We start from the raw sequence: 27,462 nt of genomic DNA, 5'->3' as shown, positions 1-27,462 counted from the left end.
TGAGTCCACCAACCGACCACCAGCACCACCGTCAGCTGTCATCAGTGGCTTCCTTTTCCACAAATCATAAATTATGATGCACAGTTAGGTGAAAAGAATGTAATGGAGCAAACAAAGTGTCAGAATAACTCAGATGTTTGAAATGGCATAGTGTGATACAACTCGGCCTTCCACACCCTCTTATGCACAGGCTTTGTTTGACTAATATCCTCTCACTGACATGTTTAATTGAACTGCTTTGGCAAAAGGCTTTACTGGATAAACTGCTTACTGCATGAGTTCCTTTAGCGTTGGCTGTTCCCGACAGACATGCACAGCTGCCACACTAATTTGCAAGATATTTGCCTTTTTGCCTCCTCTGTTTGAGATTGACTTTTTTTTATCACAAAACAAATTGAAATAATTAAATATCTATTATTGCTTTATTATAGAGATAAAGAAAATGGGAAAGTAGAGACAATATACTCATAATTCCAGAGGCTTTATGAGGGAAATATTCCTCATTTGGCATTTATTATTAAATTGTTTCATTGCACCTTAGCATAGTAAGCTGAGGTGAAAATGAGCAATGGTCATAAACATCCACGCGTGCCCTTGGACCCTAAATGGGTTTTATTCTTCTATTTAAAATCAACTACATCCTCGACTTCAAAAACATGCCTCAAGGTACATAAAAAGGTTCCTGAATTCATGTCCTACCAGTGTGAACGCTTTTTCCGTGCGCTGAGAGTTGCATGTACAGAGGGCAGACTTGTCAGGCATGTTACCACCAGCTGTTACTCAGCATGCCCCTGCTGGCCCTCACCACAGTATTTGATACTTTTTATAAACTGACAAATTCCACTTAATCTTATGATGTGTGTGGCCATAGAATCAGCACAGAGCCTCAGCTGCACATACAAGGTGCCACTGGGTTTTGACCTCACCAAGGCAGTACAAAGAAATAGAGCTATGGTATGATTTTAGGAAATATATCAATATGCATTTCTTTAGGTAAACCATGGGATATGTAATAACGCATGCACATTGTTATTGTTTTGTTCTGTGCGTCATGCACTCTCACACAGCATGACCTGGTTTACTGCAGCCACATATTATCAGCCTAATGAGAGACGATTGAACGCTTCCCTTTGCATGTCATTTCCTCTAAGAAATTAAAACCCGGATTATTCTCCGAGGACACGAGAGCAAATAGTTACATAATGTAAATAAAAACATTGCACACCACCGTGCGTGGAGATTGGTGCGCGCTACGCGATGTCCCGGATGGTGCTCGCACCGGAAGAGAAGGGGCAGCTCTCCCAGCCATCTTGTGGCAGCATCCAGCGATTTGTTCGCATCAAGCCTCGTAGAATCGGAGGTGTATCCCGCTGAAGGGGCGCCATCATGCCCGGACACCTGCAAGAAGGCTTCGGCTGCGTCGTGACCAACCGGTTCGACCAGTTACTGGACGACGAGTCCGACCCGTTCGAGATCCTGAAAGCGGCTGAAAACAAGAAGAAGGAGGGGGCCGCCGCTGGTTCCGCCAAGTCCGCGGCGCAAGCCGCCAAGCAGCCGAAGAAGGAGTCACAGAAGGACAGAAAGAACCCGCTGCTGGACAAGAAGGACGAGTCCCAGGCTCCGGTCCCACTTAAGAAAGAAGGTTAATAAACCAAACCCCCCTGCTCTCTTGCTGCAGTGCATGTTTATTTTCATCTTTATTTCGTATCAACTGTCATATGCATCCCCCGTTTGCTGCGTTACATGATGCTGGTCTGAGCGTAACACAGCGGGAGGTCAAACCTGACAGACCGAGGTTAGCGAGACAAGCAGGGGGCCGTCCGCACCCGAGGAGCTGCACGGAGAGGCTCAGGTTGTAGCCCACCTGCAGAGCTCAGTGCAGAGCCTGCGTCGCAGCCACGGTCCCCACCAGCATCCTGCAGGAAGGTGCAGTGTAGGGTTACCGTCTGGCGGATGATGCTCCGCGCTCTTGGCTACGCAGCGGCGTTAGCGGCTGCAGGCTTTGCATCAGCGAATGCGCAAAAAAATATTCACCTGCGCACTGACAGACGGCTCTTTGTTTGAGTTGGAGACGTCTCACTTCAGTGAATACTTTAGACTTTTAAAAGCTTAGTCGTATAAAATTGAGCCCTAAAAGCAACAGCACCGAGTTAATGAGGAGAGAGGCCCTCTGGTAGCCAGTATTGTTAATAGTATGCACAGTGTCAGTGAGTACAGCGTGCTGTTGTTGGTGGGCGTATCACTAGGTAGAGGAGTAGTTTATAGGAGAAGGAGGTGGGTGTACTCTCCTACATATTCATGTGGCTTTTGGGCTGATAGGCGGTACGGTGTAAACTACCAGAAAAAGAGGTGGGTGTAGCCCATCTACCTGCATGTATGCTCCACTCTACTGTTCCTGCATATACATGGTTTTAAAGGGTGTTTACTACATAGCAGCCTCAAAACGGGACTACATCTAGGAGTTATTACGCTAACACAAATGACTTCTTTTGACCCCATTTCTATGGTCTTGTGATTGTCAGGTATCAGGCGAGTGGGCCGGAGACCAGACCAGCAGGGCCAGCCTGGTTCTGGGAACCAGGTTGGGCAGGGTGATGGGCGACCTGGAGACAAGCGGCCGGACCGGAGACCTCCTCGCGAGCGCCGTTTCGAGAAGCCGGCTGAGGACAAGCCCGAGGGAGGTGGAGAGTTCTCTGCAGACAAGTGGGTATTTGGGATGAATGACGGAAGAGCATATTTTAAACATGCTGATAAGCTCAAGGCTGTCTGGTGTGATCACAGGACCGTTTGTGTGGGGTGGATGCAAGAGTTTGATATAATCTTAGCTAACTTAACCTCAACATCACCGCACAGCCATCTGTACATTGTTGCCGCTGACATTATCATTGTCACATGATTGTCATAAGTGCCGATGGAGGTCCTATTTACACTTTTTATTTTTGGGGTTTCATTTAGTCTGTTTTTGTCCACCAGGCCTTCTGGAGACCGGCCCCCGAGAGGGCGTGGTGGCGGCCGAGGTGGGCGTGGTGGAAGAGGACGGGGCATGGGCCGAGGTGAAGGCTTCGACTCCCGTGGGAAACGAGACTTCGACAGACACAGCGGCAATGACAAATCGTGAGTCAGTCCTCAACTGAGACCGTAGAAGACCAGTGAATATATATATACATAGAAAGGACTACATACCAAAACACCCTGTTCTTGAATCTTCATTTTTTATCAAGAGGCCCCTTCTGGAGCCAGGACCAGGTGGCACTTCTAATGTTTTTATTTGAAACTTCAGTCTAACCGAGCTAAAATGTCTACAGGCAGTTACCACACAGTTGTACTTAACATTGAATAACAGTCCGACCCAGATGGCATCTCAAAGTGTTTCATAATGACGTCTCAGACTTGAGGTCAAAGGATGTTGTTGGTTTTCGAATCCGTTTTTGAGTCCGTTGTGGGCAGTGAGTTTTTTTTGTTGTTATTTTTAAGGCTGCTTATCATTGTGTACGCTTTCCTCTGTGTTTGCTCCAGCAGTCAGAAAAGCGAGGAAAAGCGCAGTGGCAGCGGCTCACACAACTGGGGCAACGTGAAGGAGGAAGTGAGGTGAGTTTTCCTGAACAGACACGTGGCCCGTTTATCCGAGCGTCACTGTCTGCAGGATAACGATGCACCGCTGACATTTGTACAGACTTTGTTGACTGCGTGTGGCCGATAGAAAGTGGCCCTATTGTTGTGTTTAAAAAAAATTCAAGTGCTCCAGTTTTAATGGAACATAGTGTTTGGTACGTATCGTGTTTGGGGGGTTAAACTACACGCACCAAGAGAAAAATGCTGCTAATTCAGCTCAGTTTAGCTTTTTGTTATTCTAGCAAGTGTGTAATAACATTAGATAGAATGGATGCAGCGCACACGATTGCGTGTATATGTGCATTTGTGAGCTAGCTTGGAAAGGTACCACTTAAGAGGTAATGTTTCAGCTGGAGGTAATATATTCGTATTGACATGGTGGCTGTGTGTCTTTGTTCCCAGTGAGGCTGAACAGACTGCTGCTCCAGAAACGACCCCAGAGGGAGAGGAAAACGCACCCGCCGGCTCCGAGAACAAGTGAGTATCCATTTCCTGTCAGATGTTCAGGTTCCAGGTTACAAGTAATCAAGGAGGCCGATAACTGATATTTGCAACAAATATACAATTGCAGTAAAAATGTAAATCTTTGATCACAACGTTACCGTACAATTCTGTGGTTTATCATTTAAGTGCAACTACACTGCATACTGGATACTCTACTGACAAACAGAGTGGCGACTGACTCGTATGAACAGGACACTTACTGAATTGAACATCTAATAATTACTATTTTTCTTTTATGATTTTTTAATAGCTGTGACAGTTTTTTGTTAACTTCAGCATAGTGGATTGTAATGTTTATTGCAACTAAAGTTAGATCTGCTGCCTTATGTTTGACACACGGGAGCAGCTTCGACCATCAGTGCAACACGATCTCTCAGAGGTGTTGATGGGCTATTACTCGTGACCTGAACCAATCATTTAGTGCTGAGGGTGGCACATTGAGTGAGACTAGAGTGGTGACTACAGACAGAGACGGGCGGCTCCATCAGAGTAGCGCACTTTAAAATGCAAATCTGATTTAAAATATGATTCCAATCATCTTAAAAATGCATTTGCAGCCGTTTATCGGTCGATCCCTAGTTTGAAACTGGAGTTATGTCATCGCACTGTGACGTTTTCCTTTGGATTCTGCACGTTGTGCTGTGTCACAAACTATTTCTCTGCATGTGCATTTTCGTCACAAAGCTTTAGCACAAACAGGATGAACATTGTCTCCGACCTTTTGGCTTCAGGATTAAAGAGCATGCATAGAGCTAAGAGGATTGGCAGTTTAAGGTCCTACATTGTTGCTGCTGCTGCTGGCTTTCCAGGGAGAACGAGGCTGAAGAAGTTAAAAACGAAGGCCCCAAAGAGATGACCCTGGACGAGTGGAAGGCCATGCAGGACAAGGAGCGCACCAAGGTGGAGTTCAACATCCGCAAGCCCAACGAGGGAGCCGACAGCCAGTGGAAGAAAGGATACGTGCTGCACAAGTCCAAGAGTGAAGATGTAAGTATGGTGATTTATTACGACATGGAGAACAGAAACCGTTTCTCCCCTCTAACAGAAACTTGAATGACTAGTCTGAACACTTCGTCATACATGTAAAGAGCTGCTGTCTATTGAAACATTATCACAAAGCTGACTGCCTTCCTCTGCTGATTGATGAGTTTCAAAAGAACATTGTCAACACCTAGTAAGGTGACTTCTGAGCCGCGTGCACAAACTTGGATTCAGATGCACGTTGTTGTTTGTCTCGCCAGCTCATCGGACATGCTTTTGATGAAAACGCCTCTGTTGTCTTTGACTCTCAGAGGCCTGTTGGAGCTGTGATCGACGTCGCAGAGACGGAAGCAGAGCCAGCCCCGGTGTTCAACAAGGTGCCTGCAGCGCTCACACTACAGTCCATGAAAACTATCAGTGTTAAGTCTTAATAAAACCCACCTGTTAGAAAACGGCGAGTGGTTTAATACGCCTTCAAATGTTGAAATTAGTTTCTTCATTATTATTTTGGGTGACTCCAGAGGAATTTGAGAATCTAAAGTGTGTTGGTGCTATGCAGCTAAGCAACACATTTCTTTACTGGTTTTAAAAACAAAGCTCAGTACAGAGCGAAGTTAATGTCTAACATACTTTCATCGTCTGTTTTTAGCCGCTGGGCGCCCCCGACGAGTCCAGTGACCACCACTTCCGCAAACCAGCCAACGACATCACATCTCAGCTGGAGATCAACTTTGGAGACCTGGGCCGCCCCGGACGCGGGCGTGGGGGAGCCCGCGGAGGCAGGGGAGGCCGCGGTGGCGGAGGTGGTGGTGGTGGCGGCGGCGGCGGCGGCGGCGGGGGGGGAGGCACCAGGCCGGCACGCGGGGGAGGACGGCCCGAAAAGGTAACAATGAAATCTGTTGCTTTCAACAACAACAACGGTTTAGTGTCTCTCACAAAGGGTTCAGCTCACCGACTGTGAAACCACTGACTTGGAAAACCTGCTGTGGAACCACTCAGGCCCTGAAATAACAGAGCAGTGACCACATGCGCCATGACGCAAAGCTCACCGACCGACCTCATGTCAGTGGTCAGGGGCTTAGTTGTGTTAATTACAGTTTAGTTTAAAGTAGTTAAAAATAAATATGAACTTTTTACGGCTCTGACGTGTTCTACAGATAGACAATGATGTCAAAATACTTTCAAAAGATTATTTTTGTCTGTTTTTGTTGAAACACTTCATTTGGTTGACGGGAACTATAAATTCACTGATTTATCTGTGGGTCTGTCACTATAGAAGTATTGATTATAGCACTCTCACCTTGTCCTGGTTTTTGTGTGTGTGTGTGTGTGTGTGTGTGTGTGTGTGTGTGTGTGTGTTGCTCCAGGCTAGTGGAGTGTCCGTCCCCAACGTGGACGATCCTGAGGCCTTTCCAGCTCTGGCCTAGAGGCTCCTTTTCCACCACCAGCCCACCGATCTGCCCTTCCGGGCCCCTCCTCTACGAGGCTTGCATGCTTACATCTTCAAGTATATAAGAAAAGAGAAAAAAAAAAAGATTTTAAATGACAAAAAAAAGACTCATTCCATACCACTCACACCACCAGAGGACTAAAAATGTTACCTATTTTAAAAGGAGACCAAAAGACAAAAAAAAAGGCGAGAAAAGGACCTCTTGTTACACTGAAGTTTTGTATTTAGGAACATGAAAGCAGGGATGTTTTCATACTTCTTTTTATTTTTATTTTTTCAGAGATTATGCATACTTCATTGATTATTTTTGTGCTGCTTGAATTAATGCATTTCTGCAATTAGGTTGAAGTGTGTGTATCTCTTCCCCTGAAGCTTTCTCCCCTCATGACTTCAGCTCAGTATTATGCGGTCATCTTAGAAAATACTTTCTACTGGAGTTTTTCCTCCCAGTAACACACACACTGATGTGGTAGCACTACACTACATAGGATACGTGTACTAGATATCTGAAGTATGGCTAAACATGCGTTTAAAGTGTAATTACTCTGATCCTGACTACCCATCCCTTTGCGAGGCACAAATTCAGGATGGGTAACCGGGCAAAGTAACTTCTGACTAAAGCTTGGTATTTTTCTGCTTGTTGTGCAGTGAAAGTAACTGCCTCGTTTCCATTTTTATTTAATTTTTTCTGATAGCTTGCCTTTTATTTGGTGGACCAGTGGTTAGTGATGCTTTGTATCCCCTGATCCAGATGTGCTACCTGTGTTTTCAGGGTGTCCCAAGGCCCAATGTGTATATCTTTAGGCTGGTCCTCGTAGGGCATACAGACTATGCTACTTTTACTTCAGGACCACTAAGCAAATATTGTATTTTTTGGTTAAGGAAGTGTGTGTGTGTGTGTGTGTGTGTGTGTGTGTGTGTGTGTGTGTGTGTGTGTGTGTGTGTGTGTGTGTGTGTGTGTGTGTGTGTGTGTGTGTGTGCGCGCGCAGCTAAGTGTGAGACAGACTGTGAATTTGACAGCTAGTTACTTAGGATTTAAGTATTCCTCTTTTCTGAACTTGCCACTCTGAAAATAGAAGACAAGTTATCACCTGAAGTAGTTTATACTGTCTATTGAGTGAGAATGATACACAAGGCTGGACATATCTTGCTCTTAAGAGTATCTCTAATGTTTTTCTCGGAGCACTAGGTTTTATCGGGCACCAGTCCTCTAAAGATTGTTTCCCCCTTCCGTAAACCATACTTGCTGTCTTTTATTTTAAATTTCATCAGTGCAGCAGCACCAGTGCATCATTTGTCTGAAATAAAAGTTGGCCGTCATTGCCAGCAATCACGAGCTACAGAATGTAATGTAAGCTTACGGTGCTTTTAGCCACCTGTGTCAGCATTTCCAGTGAGCATTTTCTTTTAATGAAGCGGGTATGTTTTACATTAGGTTTGGGGGGGGGGGGGGGGGGGGGGGGGGGGGGGGGTTATGAACATGATGGGGTGAATTTAAAGCTGTACATGCTGTTCTGCAAATACTTACTGGTGATGCACTGATACAGACGGCCGGAGCACTTTTTTCTCGTAGGACTGTTTGAGCCACATGACGGTGAAACGTTCTCTGCAAACATCCCTGTTCTAATAAATTGCTTTAGAGGTGTTACATGTATTCCGCCAATTGCTGTTTGGGTTGTTTAAAATCAATACTGTGATTTTAAAAAGTTGTAAAGAAATGTGCTGTGGATTCTTCATTGCTTAAAGCATACGGAAGCTGTGGTGTTTCATGTCAATGCTTTTCCATTTAAATCCCATATGAACATGAGGGTGACGTAAACAAACCAGAGGGGTTTGTTTACACTTAGTTGTACCTAATAAACTAGCAACTAACACATATTAATGCAGTTCAATACAATAATGATGCGCGACATAAATAATTGAGCCTGTCTCGAGTAAAAACCTTTTTAATTCAAATAGATTACTGGTATTTCTAGACGTCGGCTGTAGTTTTCTACACTCCCGAATGTTCAAAGGATGTTGTTGAATCAAGATGTTTCACTTCTTTCCGTTTCCGTCATCGCCGACAACATTCCCCGTCACTCCGGTTAGATCGTTTTACGCATGTGCGGAAGGACTTCGTCGATAATCACGTAATCAGTATGGCAGAGCTCCACAAACGTCGACGCGAGCTCGGCGACAGAAAGTTGCCAGTCGAGGAAGCATCCCGAACAAGCACGAGAGCCACATCCGGTGACGGCTCCACGGTGCATCTGAAGCTGTTGGCAGCGGGCTTTTACGGAGTCAGTTCATTCCTCATCGTTGTCGTCAACAAAAGCGTCCTCACGAGCTACAGGTAAAGAGGTGCAAAGTACGAGCAACCGTTGCAGGAAGCTTCGGTTCGGACACTTGACCACCTGCATGTGTGAGCAGTGACAGCAGGGGACAGATGTTTAAACGATGGAGATATTAAGTATGGAGTCAAACTGTGCAGGGTTAGATGCTGTCCATCTTTAGAGGATACTTGTCTTCTGTCTGTTTGAGGCTGACAGTTTGGTTACTACTGAATATTTAGACCACATGTCCCTCCAACACACCCCGCCCACCTGGAAGTTTCGACCAGCCACCAACCAAAAACATTTCTTAAAGCTTTTTTTTTGTATTCAGAAATAAAATGTTTCCTCTTACAAATTTAAAGTTGAATTCATATGCAATAAAACCTTTTAAAATACTCATGGATTTACACAATCTTATCAGTATAGTTGCTATTTCTGTGTAACTAACTTAACTTTATGACACACTGTTAAACTAAGTTGCATTATTACAATGAGTAAGCAGCTTTGTAACGTAGGTGGTCTAAGTGGAGCTAATTATATAACACTGGATAATTGTATTTACTATATAACAATGCATTTGTTTCTATATGCTTATTTTGGGTTTTTTAAAGTGTAATCTTTTGTAGGTTTTAGGGGAAAAATAGTAAACAAGACTTATGTTAATAGCCCCCAAAAAAGCCAAAATTCACATCCCATGAGGTCCACGATGTAGCTGAACCAGGCTCCATCCATCCCTCATGCTCCAGGGATCAGCACACCTCCAGCAGGGCCTTGATGTCCAAGAAAGTTTAACACATCCAGCCGGTTCTTGGATCACTTTAATATACAGCAACTGTTTTGTTTTTAGATTAAAGATGTCCAGAAACTGAGTTAAACTTGAAATGATCTCCTCCTTTAGCCACTCTCACTCCTCTCTGTTCTCCTCCATGCTGCTCTGCTTTTGTTAGTTGCTCACAGGTGTGTCTCATTTATCTCCTCACCTTCTATCTACTCCTCCCTGTCCTGTCGGAGAGGAAAAGCACAATTCTGTACTTTTTAATTTATTTTCCTCTTTCTGTCGTATTAGCACTTTTGAGTCATTTTCCTCATTCTTACCATCGTCTACATGTTTTACAGATTTCCATCGTCAACATGTGTTGGAATCGGCCAGGTAAGTTTGTCTTAAGTTGAGTCACAGTCACTTTCTGTTCACACACACACAGAGAGCCTGAAACCCTGTCTGCTTGCTCCGATAACTGCAGATGTTGGCTACAGTTGTAGTTCTGAGGACTGGGAAGATGTTTGGTGTTATCTCGTTTCCAGATGTGGATCTGAGTATACCACGCAAGGTCAGACCGTGAAGTAGTTCTCTCACATGATAATAAGACAAACCTCATATTAAATAAAAAATAAATACTGCTTATATTACTTCATGTATTTTTGTGTCTTTCCAGATGTTTCCACTGCCTCTTCTGTACGTCGGGAATCAAATATCAGGGCTGTTTGGGACACAGCGACTCAAGTTAGAGCTTCTATTCATTGGCTTATTATTATATGATATGAAACATCATTTCCTTCATACTAAACTAAATAGACCACGTTTTCCTTTTTTCCCAGTTTGCCCATGTTTACAGTTTTGAGGAGGTTCAGCATTTTCCTCACCATGGTGTTCGAGGGACTCTTGCTGAAGTAAGTTTAACACAGTTTGACAGGAATGTTCTTGCACCTGCAGACGACTGAGTTTAATCCCTGCGACCCGTTTGCTCTCCTCACAGGAAGACTTTCTCTGCATCGGTTAAGATCACAGTGTTCACGATGATCTTTGGTGCTTTTATTGCTGCCAGGTGAGGTGGCCACACACACAAGGGGACACCCTTATACCGACGTCATCCGGTTCACGTCTTCCTGTATCTCAGTCGTTGACACGTTTTGTTGTTTTGTAGCGCGGACTTAGCCTTCGACCTTGAAGGATACGGCTTCATAATGGTCAACAACGTCCTGACAGCGGCCAGCGGGGCGTACGTGAAGCAGAAACTCGACTCCAAGGTGAGCGGAGCTGCTACTCGTCCTGCCTCACTGTGTGTGTGTGTGAGTGTGTGAGAGATGCTTCTTTGCCGCATCGCGTCTTAAAGGATTGTTTTGTGTCCTGCTGTTCCGACAGGAGCTGGGCAAATATGGGCTTCTCTACTACAACGCTTTGCTCATGATTTTCCCCACTGCGGCTTACGCTTACTACTCAGGGGACTTGCAAGTGGTGAGTTGTTGTTTTTTTTAAACACAAATGTCTTCATGTTTATTAACAATTTAGTGTCCAACAACTTGAGAATGTCCTCTGTCTGTGTGTGTTTGAGCACAGGGGCTGGCGTATGATGGGTGGTCTGATCAGCTGTTTGTTGTGCAGTTTGTGCTCTCCTGTGTCATGGGGTAAACTCCAGATCCGTCTTTTGTCACTCCTCGATAATGTCCCACAGTGCTGCTCCTATCTAACTCCTCTTCAATGTGTTGTGCAGCTTTGTTTTAATGTACTCCATCATGCTGTGCACGCAGTACAACTCGGCGCTCACCACCTCCATTGTTGGCTGCATTAAGGTGCGTCATAACACGCCGGTCCTGCCCTCTGTGGGCCGATTCATGAACACAGATGTGTGCAGTGACTCTGTCCTCTTCTGCAGAATATCCTCGTGACCTACATTGGAATGTTTGGAGGAGACTACATATTCACCTGGACTAACTTCATCGGTCTAAACATCAGGTGAGACGCACAGTTTAGACTGTGCTGTTGTGGAGCTTGTGTTTTGTTCAGTTTATTTATTATTTGTTGTCCTCTGTGTCCCACAGCATTGCTGGCAGCCTGGTGTACTCCTACATCACCTTCACACAGGAGCAAACAAGTAAGAGCTCTTCAAATAATGTGCATCAAAGCCTCCCTAGAATTACAAAAAGCTGCAAATTAAACGTGCTGCAGGTGTTTTGTAATTATATCAAATTTAACAGAAAAGGCGTAAACCATGGAGACCCGACCGACATCGAAGACCTGCGAATGTCCACATCTCGTCTGTTTTTAAGCTGTCAAAATGTTTTACAAACATTTATGTATTTTCTGTATTTTGTCAGCACGTTGCTGCCATCAAGTAATTTAAAATGATCCAATTTTATGTCTTTAATTAAGACAAAGTTCCTTCATGTTTCACTGATTTAATACAAAGTCATGAGTAATTTTATATTTGACAAATCAATAGATTTAAAGGATTGATTACAATTTCTGTAATTCTATTTTAATACTCTTGATAACTAATCATTCCAATTTCTTCACTGGCTTTTAATTAATATTTTCCATTCCTACAGCGGATATGAGGCTTAGCTGAAAGTGGTTCTCTTCCTAACTTAAAGCCTTTGTTGCTCAGACAAAACAATGTTAAACTTTTTTGCACCTAATGATTTTATCCCCTTTTTCTTAAGAGTGTAATTATTTTAGGAAGGGTTTCTGATCAAGGCCAGTATGTTGTTTAACATATATAGATATATACACATGTTGCATTTGAGTATTGTAATAAAAAAAAAAAATCAAATAAAGTGTTTTTCTTGTATTCAAGCGTGCACAGTTTGAAAACTCACAATACAACTCAAGACTCATTAATACATTTATTAAATATAGCCAATGTTATTCCATTCATAGTCTTGGAATACACTTTTATTTATGTCGTCATTTACAGAGAAAAAAAAACAAAAAACAAGACGTCATTGTCAACGAAGGGAAAGAAAAGACTACATGGATCAACAATATTGAGACAAACTAATCTTAATCTGTGAGTTCAAAGCTGGAGTACAAAGTAGAACACGGAAGCATCAAGCCCAACAGCTACTGTACCAAAACAAATGAAGGTCTCGCAGGCCACATGTCGACCTGGTCTGTTTCACTGCTGGAGATCCACTCGCTGAGGAAAGACGGGAACATTGGTTGAAACGAAGCACTTTGAGTTCAAACCAAAGACGAGCAGCACACTCAACCACAACGTGCCGCCTTTTCTTTGCACAAGACGATGCTCTCTGCTACAAACATTTCCGATTGTGCGAGCTCACACAGGAATGGGAAGTGCTGAGAGGGAAAGCGGAATGGCTACTTTATTTATTTTTCTATTACATCCATCTCAGAGCAACACAGGCGAAAGATCTCTAAACAAAACGCACAGCAGCCTACAAGGAAGACCTGAACATACGGAGATGAACAGACGCGCTGTGTGTATATATATATATATAAAAAAAAAAAATGTACCAACTGCTCAAGGTAAGAAATCTATACAAACTTTACATTAAAAATCACGGACATTCTGTCTAGTAAAAACAAAGCGTTGAGCAAAGCACCGACTATGAAAATCCAAAAATACAGCGATCTCCTACATGATGAGTTATAATACAGGACATCACTGATGTCAGCTGCTTCACACAAACAAAACTGACTCGCCCGTCGCTTCATTTATCAGAATCAAACACAGCTGTGACGGAGGCTGGAGCGGCTTTTATGAAGAGGAGTGAAAACGTTAGTTCTGCTGGGTTTTATCGACACCGCTCCTCATCAGTAAAGATGAGAACCGTACAATCAAAGTGCAACTTAAAGAGCCGGCGACGGCACCGGCCTCGCTCACCTTGTGTTCGCCCACTTTTGACAGTTTAGGCATGTGATCGTTTTAAAAACGCGCGTCTCTCTCTCTCTCTCTCTTCCCCCGTTTCATCAAATGTAGGTTCTCAAATCGCTTGAAACAGCAGTTACTTATCATAGTTTTCCTTTTGTTAAAAAATATAAATATCTCTTGTGTAAAAAAATAATCACAGGTGATTTATTTTCTATGAGTACAAATAGAAAAAAGGAAATTCTTGGCAAAAAATGTTTTGTCAGTCAAGTCTCCAAAAAGTGAATCCTGACGATGTTTAGTAGGAGATGATGGAGCGGTGGGACTTTGGGAGGAGCTCTGCAGGCCGTCTGTTCATGGAGGGACGGGGAGACCCCCCCCCCCCTCCCAGAGGACCAGCTACAGTTTGGTTGGCTGTGTTGTGTGAGTCTTTGCTCTCAGGAGATCCTGCGCTCACGGGCCAAGCGGGGCTCATCTTCCCTCATCTCCTTCCCCTCTAGGTGGGAAGGAGGGGACAGTCCCCCCCCCATAATTCAGCGTCTATTAGTCCACGTCACTGAGCTCCTTCAGTCCTCCTGTGTTCTGGATGGTTCCACCTCACTTTGGCCCAACGGCTCAGCCTCCGTCCTGCACCTCTTGGCCGGCCGTTCATGTGCTGCTGCTGCTGCCTCCTCCTCCGTGTCTCTGTGGTCCAGCGAAGGCTCCAGAGAACCGTTTTGGTCGTGGCTGGGTGCGCTGGGTTGGCTGCAGCCGTTGGAGTTGTCTGAAACGGGAGCCGGAGCTTCCGCTAACGGATGGGAGGGACCGTTGGACTGAACCAACTCAGGTTTCACTTGATTTATTGGGGCCAACAGAGGGCCATCCACAGGGAGACTTGAAGTGTGGCTTACGATACCTGGCAATGAAAAGTGAAGAGTGAGGAGTGAGTGGTTTGAGACTTTAAATGTTGGATCACGCAAATTACAAAAACTAGTCTTATCCGGCCACGCAAAAGCTTTAGCATTTACTTCACCAATCTCAGATTTCATCCTTCGTCTGAATACAGTAGAGGTGAATGAGAGGAGGGCAGAAATCCTGAGTCGAACGATTTTGTCGACTAATTGATTAAATTGATTTAATCTCCTCAAACCAAAATGACCGATTAGTCAACTCAGAGGGGGGAGGCCTTAGTTTTATTTCATTTGTGCCACTTGACATTCACACTGTGTGTGTGTGTGTGTGTGTGTGTGTGTGTGTGTGTGTGTGTGTGTGTGTGTGTGTGTGTGTGTGTGTGTGTGTGTGTGTGTGTGTGTGTGTGTGTGTGTGTGTGTGTGTGTGTGTGTGTGTGTGTTCACATCAGTACTTTGCATCCGCTCACCGTTCTGGCTGCTGCTGTCCTCCCTCTCCGAGTGGCTGGCGCTGCTGCTGGAGGTGGTGGGAGGCGGTGACGCCGCCCTGCTGGACGTGGCGCTCTCCGTTTCGTCCAGTAATCTGTCCATGTAGTCTCTGAGGACACACAGCGGCACACACGCCGTTACACACAACCACCACTCTTGGTAAACACGTAACCATAATAATCTGGTCCTAGTTAGAGTCTAAACCTGCAGCTGTAGTGTTTAAAGCTGGTCGCAATAAACAAGAGTTTAACAGAGTTGTTCCATTCTGCAAAGTTAATTCATTAATTATCTCAGTCCGACAGACAGGCTGGGTTACTCTCTTCTTTACCGTTTGACCCTGGCAGGGCATTCAGGTTTTATTACACCCATAAATTGTAACAAGAGACAAATATACGATCTTTTCTAACTCATCAAAATTTGACATAAACTGCAAATACACCAGGTCTTGACGTCCCAGTGCTCAGGTTTGCCTTTGAGCACATTAGACTTCTCGTGCAATAGAAAGACATTTTATGGGCTTACTGGAGTATTTTAACAGAATAAGAACTGATGGATATTTAGATACATATTAAATATAATTTTTTGTTTGAACAAAGCTTAAAGTATAATTTGTGTGGGCAAAAAAGACCAACCAGCTGCTGAATTGAGAATATTATAAACAACCAACATGACCGAACACATCCACATGAAACAACCCCTCCCAGAAATAATTCACACAAAGCTGTAAATGCATTTATTTCTTTTTAAACTTACGTGACACCGGGGTGAAGGTTGTATTTCCTTTTCCCAAGTCTGGTTTGCTGTGCAAAGAAATCATAACGCTCAGACTTCTTCCACATGTAATAAAAGGCCACACATTCTCCTACAGACCTAGTTCTCACCTGAAAGATTTAATTCAGCAGACATGAAATAACCATTATTACCATCGCCTGAAGAGATTCAGCACAATATCAAATGAGAGACAAATCAAATCATTGTTGAGACTCTGACAAAAGGTCATGTGATCGATGAAAGCTTAAACACTGAAAGAAAATTTGATTTGTCTCAAAATGCAACACGGTTGATTCCAACCCTGAGCATCACACAGCAAACACATGGACATTTAAAATGAACGTCACGATTATCAGAATGCTTATAATGTTATCAATATATACTCATGACATCATAAGCGGTTCATTAATGTGGCTTTTTTAAAACGCGTCTCTTACCTTGTTGGCCTGTATTAAATGAAAGTCTTTTCCATAAGCTTTTAGTCCTTGTTCAAAATTTCTACATTCCTCTTCAGTCCAGACAGATAGCTCCTCTGTTGCAGAGAGAATACGTGTTAATCTTGCTTCTTAAGAAGATCCAAGAACAGAACATCATGTTAGCCCAAACACGCTGCAGCAGAGGAAAGTGGAGGTCAATGGGTTCTTGCTTGTCTGCTTACCTCTGGCTGCTTTTACATTAAACTTCAGTCGTCTTAAAGCTTCCTCTGTGTCAAAGTCACACTTCACTAGTTCATACAACGCCTAAAGGGGAACAAATCAGATCAGATCAAACATGTTCAGACTCCTTTCACTTAAAGCATGATGCTGGAGAAATTTGACTCTTTTCTTGTTGTCAACAAATTCATAAAAAGACCAAAATATGTGTTTGTGTCCGTCTATAGCACTCAACCCAAAGCCCATTCCTTCATACTCAAGATACAAATCTTCAGAAGTAGTTAGAAAATATATCGTTTAATCTTTTAAAAGGCTCAGCTGGGAACTGTAGTCTTTAGCCAACATCACAGGAGTAAATAAGTGCATTTCAGCCACGACATGACACAACTTTGGTGACTCAAAATAACCTACGGCGGCCTTAGTGAAGGAACACGTCACGCAGTGCAACAGTGTCACTCAATGGCGTGTTTAACAAGGCTTTTAGGACAACAATGGAGGTCTATGGTACAGAGATGTAAGACACAAACAATAGAAACAACTGACTGTCATGGTTTTGGTCTCGTCATGGGATTTGTCCACAGTAAGAAAACGTATTGGCCAACGTTCTCCTCCAGCACAAGTTGCTGATACTTAGCTGTCACCTGCTCATTGTCTTTGATGTGGGATCCCTCTGGGACGGCATCCACTCCCTTCTCCTCTCCCGTCCGCCTTGACGCCTCCGTCAAGAACTCCACCACTTTGCCTTCAGGAAGACACTCGGGGTTCCACAACAACTGGTCGTCGTTTTCATAAACTACAAGAGAAATTCACAGAAAACAGGCAATGCCGTGTCAACTTTCTGTACCAACGTTTTACCAACTTTTAGACCCAGAAAGGATAGGCAGTATTACAGCATAAAAACATGAGACCATGAACAGTTACCTTTCTCATTGTCTTGATATTTACACAGGCCAACAGGAGTTTCTGCCTGATACATTGAACCCACCATGATTTCCTGTTGGGAATCAACACATCATTTAGACTGGCTGATTACAATAATTTCTGCCTACATTTTCAGAACACGTTTGGATTTTTGTGAATATATTCTTCCATTGTAGATTTTTCTGATTGTCCCCTTTTGCAGTGGGCTCAGTGTATTTTCTGAAGCCATTTATCCATCATAGTGACAGCCAACTGTGATAGCTGAGTATTTATAAAATTGTAAATGATTAGACGAACGTGAAGAGACACTGCACATGCTGCAAAGCCCGACATGAATAGGAGGAAGTCTGTATGCAAATTCATCTGATAAAGGCATTTAGCATTTAAAAGAAACAATGGCTGACAAATGTCTCTGTCAGTGTAGTGTGAATCAAGCAGTACAAACGTCTGATACTCTGATTAATAAAGTTCTGACACACCTTTTTCCAGTCTTCCGATGGAACATAGTCCTCATCTTCATCCGACTCCTCCTCTGCATCATTATTACCTGAAATACAGTCATGTCCATTTAACCAGCTAAATATATAAAAACATTGTGCTTTTATGTGCATCAAGAAGAAAGAGGAGAATAACTATAAGATAAGATGACTCATACTTTCAAAGTACTTGAGCTTTTGGGGGCGAATGAGTTCCACTGTGCCAAGAGACCTGACTGAGCGCGTGCGGACGTCAGAGGTTGCCTGGGCCTCGTCCCCCGGTACCGACGAGATCTTAACACCCTCAACCTGAAGACACACAAACATACACAAAGAGTTGCAGACAATGCTGAAATTGCACATTCAACACAACAAAATACATTCGATTTTGGAAACCACATCACTGTCAAGAGACTCATAAAACCACAGACTTACCTCATTTCTTTTTAACTCGCCGGTGCTTCTGCTGCTTTCATCATGGTCGAGGTCCTCTTCCTCATCCTCGTCCTCATCATCCTCATCATCCTCGGGTTCCTCCTCCTCATCATCTTCATCTGCTGGTGAACCGCCCCCATAACCATACAGACTCAGCAGCTCATGGATGGGCATCTCCCCCTCCTGTTGAAACAAAAGCGACACGTTTTTCTAAACTGTAAAACAAACTAAACTAAGCTGATGATCTGATCTGATGACTAAAGGAATCATTTGGTCTAAACTCAAAACTGAGACCCATAATTATTCCCAAATGTATTAATAAGACAAAAATTCTGAGCTAGACAGCAGACAAAACCAAATGTGATCTAAGCCTGAAGCTCACCCGTGCAAGATCTTCGATCTCATTGGCGTTGGTCTCGTCTGATGCCTCCAACATTTCTTCTTCCTCCAGCGTGCGTTCATCGTCAAAGTCGTGGACAAGCATGTCTACCGACGGGTCGAAATCATGGTCAACGGAAGCTGCTGAACCTCCTACAAAAGTGACCCCAAAATGAAACATTTATTTAAGGAAGCTATGAACAAATCCAATAAAAGGTGCAGTTAGTATTTTTTGTTTAAAAACATATGTAGACTACAGATATATTAAGGTATAGGGGGGGGCATGATGGATCAAATCTTATATTCCAGCATATGTAATTGTATATCTGTAATATTAATATATTTATAAACAATCTGGATTGATAAATCGCACCACAGGTAAAAGGAAAAATATATATTTGGGGGGGGGGCAGTCCCTTTAAATAGTAAAGGGACTAATAGCAGGGTATAAACACGATGGCACAATCTCTGATGGTAAACATCATCTTATGGCCCAACCGTAGCCTGAACAGATAGGTTGTAGATATATTCATAGGTTTAATTTGAAGCTGCAAAATAAGCATATTCTTTTAATAACCATGATAATGTGTTTTACGGTTGTTTACCAACATTACAGGTGTAAACAAATCAGAAAACACATAATAACAAATAGTTAACTAGTATAATTCATCACTGTTGTGTTTGTCGGTGTTAATAACAATAGAATATGTTATATTAAACATGTAATTAAGTCTAAAAATATAAATTTCTATCACTTCTCTGTTTTGGGTTTTGGTTCAAGGTGCTTCTTCCCTTTCTTTCATTTTGGCTAAAATGGTTGCTTAACGAATCAAATTGAATATGTTTAATACATGTTTGAACAACAGATTTGAAACTTTTTCCATGCATCCAGACAACAACAACAAAACTCCAGCTTTACGTACCTGGGCTCGAATTCCCGAGGGAGGGCTGGCAAAGGAGAAAACATATAAATAAAGTTAAAGAGCAGCTTCAGGGGCAAACATCTCATCAGATGTACATTCACAGAGGGTTCACCTCTCTGCACAACATGACATAGAGAGTCACTGAGGCAGGGGGCAGAGAGGAGAGGAGAGGGAAAAAAGCGCGCTCGTCTCCTAAACGCTGACTGCAGTTCAGAAAAGAGAAGAAACAAAGAAGACTGTCTCCACTTCCTGTGGGGGAAACGTACGTTTCATCTCGATAGTCCCACAGGTACAGTGAGTTAACCTCCTGGGTGCAGACACAGTTAACGTTAGCGCCAACAGACCAGTGCTCACGAGGTGGATTTACTCAACTGGTTAAGTTAGTTACATACGAATACAAAGCTAAAGCTCCGTTATATATTTAGCTAACGCGTCCAAGTTACGCTTGGTATGAACTGCCTGCGAATAACAATAGAAAAACCACACACATAATATATCTAACTGTGAAACTACCGCTGCGTATGTAATTTAAAACGTCAAAATAGATAGTTCAGTATTCTTGAACAAAACCGCGAAGTTAACATCGCTAACGCCGCAGCTACCTTCCGTCAGAGCTAGCGCAGCTAGCGTTAGCTAAACCCGAAGTTTACTAAACATTCTTACGTAAAGAAGTGGATAATATCCAGCGACGCGAACATCCGGTTCTTAATTCCGTGTGGATAAAGCTACAACACACAAACGGTGTACACGTCGGACTGAACAAACTATTTTGCAGTATACATTTTATTTTCCCCCTAATATTTATTTCACTTTCTTACCTCCGCCATGTTTGCAATCCTGCAGGGTCACGTCAGGGGTTGCGGCGGTTCCCGGATGTAGAGCCCCGCCCACCTGCAGTATCCAGAACATAATGCTCCCAAAGCACGGACGATGCAGTTATCGTTATGTACGTTATGTAATATTGTATTTATAAAATCAATATCACTTGTGCATATAGGTCTGAATTGTTAAAAAAGCTTTAGGCTAATTTAAATTAATGAAATGCAATGTTCTGATATGCTCTAAAATCATTAGTAAGGCAAAGATACATGCAAAATGTGATGCTTTAGACATGTTGCCTTCTTATCCTGGGGAGTATTGACTCTTTTACTGGAAAAACAAGAGAACCAATCCCAAAAAGATCGAAGAAGAGGACAAATCTATTCAAAGATGTCAACAATATGGGATTCCAAGAAGACTTCCTACTTTGTTTTCATGATAACAAAGCTATTCAAAAGTCATGTTGTTTATAGTGTAACTTCACATGTCCAGGCTGTAATGCTGGTTACATGGGCAACAACACTGCCCAACAATGATGTGTATGAACATTTAACATGTAATATATTCAAACATCTAACACATTATGAGACTTCTAAACAGGACTTGACGAATATGTAATGTTATTAATTACACATATAGATTTCTCCACTTAAACTCCATCCCTGCTATGAAAATGGTCTATTTGTGCGTTGATAAAAACAGCTGCACTGCAAAGGTTAAGTCAATATATAGTTATATGACAAACCATATTTTTTTTGTTTGGGTTATGCTTGGCCCTGCTATTGTCTAAAAATGGGTTGTTAATGACTTTCAGTGTAGTGGTTAATGCAACTGTCTCTTCTGGGAATCACTGATTAATGCTCATGATAGTGGGCACACAATTCACTATGTTGCTATGTAGAGAGCCATCATCTCAGTTTGTTGCAGGATGGATATGTCAAGTGATCCATTAAGCAACACTTAGCCAAACCCATGGCTATAAAAACCCTGCAGTTCGGACATAAAAGAGCAATTCTTTCTCTTAAACATTCAATGAGTCAATCAGTGATCATCACAGTGGCCTAGATTCCCACACAAATCCTGAATGACCAGACTGACATCCGCTGCTAAAAGCCAGATGGTTATCAAAGATAATACACACCTATTGACACGGGTATTACCTGAGGAAGTCTTGGGGAAAGTCTGTGACATCACTGGAGACTCCACATAAAAGGGTTTGCCAGGACCACAGACTGTATAACATGGTCAGGACAGATGTTTCCTTGAGAATAAACAACATGAGATCCCAACTCCTGCTTGCGATGCTGCTGTGCATGCTGTGTGTAGTGCAGGTTCAGACAGAGGATAACACAAACACACTGAGGCTGTGTGGCCGGGCGTTCGTGCGAGCTGTGGTGTACACCTGCGGAGGATCCAGGTGGAGAAGACTGATGGGAGAAGAGGAGGCTTTGCCAGCCGGTGAGTAAACGGACACTTGAAATGGTCTTTGTAGCTTCGAGGTATAATTTCACAACTGATATATGAATAACCTATGGGCCGATGTCTCTACGCAGGTAGCAGGGAGCCAAAACTGAAGACGACAGATGAGCCAGCAATAGAGCGTCATTTGCGGGACCAGAACCAGGCGCTAATATCAGTGTGCTGTCAACTAGGCTGTCGAAGGAGTGACCTCTCCATGCTCTGCTAGAGGAGGACATACCAAGAGGGTCATCATCAATCTGCTCTTATTTTGAAATAAAATATTTAGAACATTGTTAGGATAATGTGATTTAATTTTCCATGTTACCAAAAATGAAATAAAACACCATGAATTTTGCTTTAAAAGAAAAAAATCTTGCTTTATCACTTCATACGTGGCAAAATATACAACGTAGATAGAGAACTCTTCAACAGCGGCAATCTTTTTGTATCGAGAAATACACAACCAACGTGAGTCTATTCAGTGTCTACTTCGGTCACTGATAGTAAACAGCGTAGACAGTTGCCAGACCAAACAGAGAGCTGTTCTTGAAGGAGTAGGAGGCAAAGGTGTCATTAGATGCATCCCACAGACAGCGGCTGCTGACTTGCATGCTCTGCCCGGTGAGCTGGCCGATGTGGACCAGGACGACAATCTTATATCGGGGAATCATGAGGTCCTTCACACGGGATCTTATCACCTGAGGAGGGTAAATCCAAAAGACTGAAACTCATAGAACAGAGATTAAAGGTATTCAGAAGGTGCTTTTTAAAGTTGTATTTACCTCACATATTGTTTTTGTCATTTTTTGAGACCATTCTACTTCATATTTCTCCTCCTGAAGATAATCGGTGAGTACATCCTTCAGTATGTCTGTGACAGCAGCAATGGGGATGCGACTGTAAGGTTCTGTTCTCCAAAAAAACCCAAAACAACAATAACATGACAAATGAGTTTTACTTGATGTGCAGTTGCTTTGGTTAGTAAAAATGATTGTGATGGATCAATCTGAAAGCAAACAATTGAAATCACAATTAATATTGCATTGACATTTCTGCTGCTTTGACATGTTACTCTTGTTCCCTCCTCCATAGCATGTATCACGTTTTTGTAGTAAGAGGCGGCTCAACCTTTACCTAAAAAATGTCATTTTTTAAGTGCCTTGGTGTAAAGCTTTAATGATGGCGGCTAAAGTACTGAATTCGCCGAATCAAATCAAATTAATCAAATCGAATTTTTGCCCAAATATTACACAGTATTAAACTGTTACTGCAGTAGTTGGTGATGATGCTGTGGTGTAATCTCACCCAACTGGTAGGTGTTCTCCATTGTTACGGCCAGCCGGGCGTTGTCATCATGGTGTGCTAGTTCATCTAAGTTCGACACAACACTTATAGAGCTGAAAGACATGATCAGGGTGAAGGAAAAGTCAGGAAAAGGGACCTTTGTATATGTACAAGATGTGGCTGACTGACCTCGTGTATATAGAACTTCTCAACCTATAGACATGTATTCGGTAAGCATACCTAACTGGCTTATGATTGATAAAGATGATGGTGGATATCGGGCCATATTACCAGCATATAGTCAACTCACTCTCTTATCTTGCCTCTGAATCCATGGCTTGACACTGAGGGCGCCCTGCTGTACCTCCTTGTGTCTCTTCTTTTTTGCAGGTCAGACATGACAGCTTTCCCTTGGCTTGAACGCTACCTTGTCTTTACACGACGACAACCTAAATATATTGACGTTTAAGTCAATTATTATCGAGGTAAACAACATATACAGTGGTGACGTCATACAGTAGCTAAGTCCAGCAGTTGAGCACGCGGACCAAACACAGCTTGCCGAAATAAAAACTCACGTTTATCGTTAAAACTATGCAAACATTGTTTCGCTAGTCCTTCTGGGTAATATTAGCGAACGTTACGCTAGCGTTGTTAGCTGTTTGGCTTGTTTGTAAACCCATGATTATTTTTTGTCAACTTTTAGACAAAGATGTTATAGGTTATGTCGTGTTAAATTGGTCATAAAGAAATATTACAGAAGGGAAATTTAACAATTTTTTTTTTACCGGTTTCAGGATCTCTTGAACAGAGCAGAGCAAAGTAGAGTAGAGCCAGTAGAGCTTGGTGTTGTCATGGCAACCATCATTCAGTGGGCGGGGCTTCCATGCAGGAGGCCTAACGGCTGCTTAACGGCTCCAACGTTTGTCATGATATTAAAATGACTATTTCACTGATACATTATTCATAACTGCATCTGCTGACAAAGACTGTGAGATGTAGCTGAAAGCGATTGAAAGCGCATAAAATAAAGCAACTTAGAGGATCTAAGTTCAGATCATTCCTTGACCTTAGAAACAGCAGTTGAGAAACAATCTCACGGTAGGTCTGTTTAGTAGCTGTTTTTTGATCACACCATTATTCAGTATGGAGTTTGCCCCATGGATTTAAAGATGTTCACATTTCTTTTTTTATCTGAGCACTTTTCTAAGGTCAATAATTAACTTTGGACCTCAGCTTTCAAACCAACATGGATGTGTAAGTCGCCCACAACATGGACTAAATGGACCTTGCAGTGAGATTGTTTTAACACTTTGTCCCCAAACCTTCACCTGTCTGAGGGCCCACAGGTCCGAGTTGAGGCTTTGAGGAACCTAGAAGTTGATCATGAAGAATAATAATAAAATATTCTTAATTTAATAGTGGAAATCCGGTTGAGAGATTCACTTCACATGTTGCAGTGCCATTTTATAATCTCGCAAATATTCCCAAAGTATACTTTTCTATCCTGGAAAAAATGAGAGGGATATAAATGTCTCATATTTCCTCTTCTTTATTACCAAGTAAAACAGGTATTACATTATATTGATTTTTTTACATATATTTACTTTGAAAATCTTTGGATGGGAAATTTACATGACATGTTTGCATATTCTGTGTCAATGCAGTGAAAGGAATACAGCCAACAAGTTGTAGAAAAAAGAAACGTACAGAAACCCTCCCATATGAGAGAATGCTCAAAAATAAGGCAAAGAAAAACATAAACATCATTAACAGAAACACTGAGAACTGTTGTTCTCAATTGACTGAAATAACCATATTATAATTTATATTTAAAATTCTTCTCAAAACTAAAATAAATATTACACCTAGGCCCAAACTGTGAGTCAACACATTAAAACATTCTATAAAATGTGATGTTCAAACACATATCAACATATGTGACATAAGTCCATGAACTGTTTTATTAATGAAATTTAAAGTGTGTTTCGTGTGCAAGTCAAACACAGGAGAATGTCAAACACCTATATCAGATGCATGGAATGGGAATATCAATGAATACATGCCAAATTTATTGACAATGAGTTTCTGAAGGTGCAACAACAGCAAAACAGAGAGTGGAGGTTTAAGTGAAGGCAAAAAGTCTCCTCTCATAGCACGATTATACAATAACACACGTATCAGGACCTTATTGAAATGGATGTATTGGTATTGCGTTGATAAGACTGGAATGGACGAATGCAGATCTCATGCGGCACCGTTTGAGGTTATTCTTCAACAGCAACACTTTGTTTTGGTACAAGAAACCCACATGTCAAACAATAGATGAAGAGTGGTGGTGTTGTTACACAGGACCTAATTCATCATGAGTGCTGACATCAATAAATCAAGAGACAATCACAGACACATCCATATGCCCAGAGAAATATTTAAAACATACCTTTTTTTTTATGTACACTTTTTACACTTAAATATTGCTATTAGAAAACGATAAAACATTTATTATTTAACATGGTGGAAAAGGAAGAAAATAAGACAGGGACATGAATAGAGCTGTCATTTCTTTCTTCTGTGACGTCCCCAATAATCTTTTTCGAGACCTCTATCATAGATCACGGTCAAAGGAATTGGCCAAGTTTTTAAGCAGCATCAGAGGGAACTCCTACAATCGTCAGCCCTCTGTATTCATCCTGAATCTTAAAGCTCGTTCTCACCACCATATGGCACTCACGTCTGGCTCTGTATGCGTCTTACATCTCAAGGCCCTTTCAAACACAACTTCTGTAACATTAACAGAACAAATTAACTGAATCCAGTGAAAGTAGCAGCTTCTGTTATTCACACAAGTATCGCCTTGTTGTTACAAAATTTGACCACTCGCACACCACCGCAAATACGACTAGTCTCGCGTCTAGTCCTTTGACGTGGGAAAAGTTTATGTATCTCAGCATTGCACGAGCTCGTAGTGTTAAAGTAATGCTTTTGTTCTTCAGGAGGTCAAACCTCTGGAACTGATTTACTTACAGTTTCAACTCTCTGCTCTCGTGACCCGTTAACGGCAAAAAGCCATTGAAGTAGTGGCAAAAGCTGCATGTGCAAACATATTGCATTACGTGTGCTTCGATCCTGATCGCAGGACGGGACAAGATGTGGGTTTTATTTTGCAAGCACATGAATGATATTTTGGAGAGCAATTATCATCACCAAAAAAATGATTTCATCTGAGCAAAAGAAAAATCATAAGCACACACTCTAAACCTGCAATCTGATGATTTATTGTCTACTTGTTGGCAGTGAACACAACACATCTTTTAATATGACATGGTGAACAGTTGCCTATAACACATCAACACATGTTCATGTTTCTGACCACTGGATGAATGTAAACCCAATATTTAGTCTTCCCTTAGGCCTGTTTTTAGTCCCTACCGACGACTGATGGAAAGTCTGCCTTTTTAGAAGCTAAATGCTCCACAATGTTCACCAGCTAGTTGCTAACTTTGACAGCGTGTTAATCTGAGTCATCAGTTAAGTTGCAGTCTGGGAAACTAAAACCATGAACGCTATTTGGGGGAATATTCTCTGTGGGATTTGTCACTACGAGCAACCTCATTCACATAAAGTAATCATGTGAACCAGTGCTACTATATAAAATGTATAACAAAATATAATTCATGTTCTTGCAAACAAAGTTTCAGTGTGCTCATAATTCCCCTTCATGCGATCCGGAGTGAGACACAAATATAATTCCATATCAAAAGCACCTTCGGATTAAGAGTGCTGTTCCAGCGCTGCGGGACCTTTTGATCTGTGAACTGACCAGTCACCTTCAATCACAAGACTGATGGAAAGGGCTGTGACATTTCAAAGGCTGTCTACACAGAAACATCCATTCTGTTTTCGACAACGACAAAAGATCGGTTTCACATGGTGGGAAAAAAAACTCTGATTTGATGTGGCAGTGTAAATCAGATATTACCATGGAACCTAGAACTTACTGAAATACAACTGCAAAGCAACTCTAAACTACACTTCTTCTTCTTTTATTTTTACATTTTCCAGCCTTTTCCACCGTGTTTAGGATTGTTTTAAGATTATATAATCTATTCACATTATCTTTTACAGTGCATTTGCAATGACGACCAGTTAGACAAAAAGAACTGCAATGAATAAGGCTGGATCACTGTATGAATCCACAATTAAGTTAACAAGAACAAAGAATCAGGGTTTATACTTTACTCCATAAGTCTCCCAAGTGCACAAAACGAATGATTTGTATTTCCTTGCATAAACTCAGCAGCAGTCGGTCTACTGAATATGATGTTATGAAGTCAAATATCATCTGTGTGTGTGTTCCGTTATTCTGTTAAATCTCAACCATTGACTCTAATGGCTGCTAAAGATAACGTTTCAAATGCACTAAACATGGGATGGATCCATAGTCTTCACAGTCTTTAAGCCATTGATTCTTTTGGTTCCGTTCACAAAAAGGTCCA

General features: G+C 42.2%; 5 protein-coding genes across 7 annotated transcripts; 3 read left to right on the top strand and 2 right to left on the bottom strand.

The window, feature by feature from the left end:
• The first annotated feature begins 1,295 nt into the window (after positions 1–1,295).
• On the top strand, positions 1,296–7,984 carry serbp1b (SERPINE1 mRNA binding protein 1b). Of its 2 annotated transcripts, none has more exons than XM_079173718.1 (9): positions 1,296–1,642; positions 2,523–2,703; positions 2,974–3,114; positions 3,520–3,588; positions 4,015–4,089; positions 4,926–5,103; positions 5,409–5,474; positions 5,747–5,980; positions 6,465–7,984. In XM_079173718.1, exons 1-9 carry the CDS (start codon positions 1,387–1,389, stop codon positions 6,522–6,524), a joined length of 1,260 nt encoding a protein of 419 aa, XP_079029844.1. In that variant the 5' UTR covers positions 1,296–1,386; the 3' UTR covers positions 6,525–7,984. The 2 variants fall into 2 exon arrangements, with proteins under 2 accessions (XP_079029844.1, XP_079029843.1); XM_079173717.1 differs by having other exon boundaries at positions 3,517–3,588.
• Positions 7,985–8,688: 704 nt separating this feature from the next.
• Positions 8,689–12,430, top strand: LOC306706060 (nucleotide sugar transporter SLC35D1-like; the record flags this gene model as incomplete). Its single annotated transcript, XM_079172971.1, has 13 exons — positions 8,689–8,882; positions 9,979–10,012; positions 10,104–10,190; positions 10,296–10,363; positions 10,459–10,530; positions 10,617–10,685; positions 10,785–10,887; positions 11,003–11,095; positions 11,198–11,265; positions 11,352–11,430; positions 11,514–11,593; positions 11,680–11,732; positions 11,836–12,430. The coding sequence occupies 13 exons, from the start codon at positions 8,689–8,691 to the stop codon at positions 11,844–11,846; spliced, it is 1,011 nt and encodes a 336-aa protein (XP_079029097.1). The 3' UTR covers positions 11,847–12,430.
• Positions 12,431–12,454: 24 nt separating this feature from the next.
• On the bottom strand, positions 12,455–19,424 carry mier1b (mesoderm induction early response 1b, transcriptional regulator). 2 transcript variants are annotated; one of them, XM_079172664.1, is made up of 12 exons: positions 19,403–19,424; positions 18,484–18,632; positions 18,102–18,284; positions 17,846–17,975; positions 17,670–17,737; positions 17,191–17,263; positions 16,911–17,062; positions 16,275–16,356; positions 16,054–16,148; positions 15,599–15,726; positions 14,827–14,954; positions 12,455–14,364 (listed from the first exon to the last, which is right to left on the bottom strand). In XM_079172664.1, exons 2-12 carry the CDS (start codon positions 18,583–18,585, stop codon positions 14,036–14,038), a joined length of 1,470 nt encoding a protein of 489 aa, XP_079028790.1. In that variant the 5' UTR covers positions 18,586–18,632; positions 19,403–19,424; the 3' UTR covers positions 12,455–14,035. The 2 variants fall into 2 exon arrangements, with proteins under 2 accessions (XP_079028790.1, XP_079028791.1); XM_079172665.1 differs by having other exon boundaries at positions 15,599–15,645.
• Positions 19,425–21,498: 2,074 nt separating this feature from the next.
• On the top strand, positions 21,499–21,939 carry LOC306705682 (relaxin-like; the record flags this gene model as incomplete). The annotated part of the gene is made up of 2 exons (XM_079172499.1): positions 21,499–21,679; positions 21,775–21,939. 2 exons carry the CDS (start codon positions 21,499–21,501, stop codon positions 21,906–21,908), a joined length of 315 nt encoding a protein of 104 aa, XP_079028625.1. The 3' UTR covers positions 21,909–21,939.
• A 237-nt stretch (positions 21,940–22,176) lies between these two features.
• Positions 22,177–23,090, bottom strand: dynlt5 (dynein light chain Tctex-type family member 5; the record flags this gene model as incomplete). The annotated part of the gene is made up of 3 exons (XM_079172970.1): positions 22,177–22,380; positions 22,465–22,589; positions 22,988–23,090. The coding sequence occupies 3 exons, from the start codon at positions 23,088–23,090 to the stop codon at positions 22,177–22,179; spliced, it is 432 nt and encodes a 143-aa protein (XP_079029096.1).
• Positions 23,091–27,462: the final 4,372 nt, after the last annotated feature.

Source organism: Pholis gunnellus, assembly GCF_910591455.1.
Source record: "Pholis gunnellus genome assembly, chromosome: 14".
In the NCBI taxonomy this organism is placed as follows: Eukaryota; Metazoa; Chordata; class Actinopteri; order Perciformes; family Pholidae; genus Pholis; species Pholis gunnellus.
Note: the sequence above shows the minus strand (reverse complement) of the source record. Positions and strands in the feature narration are given on the sequence as shown.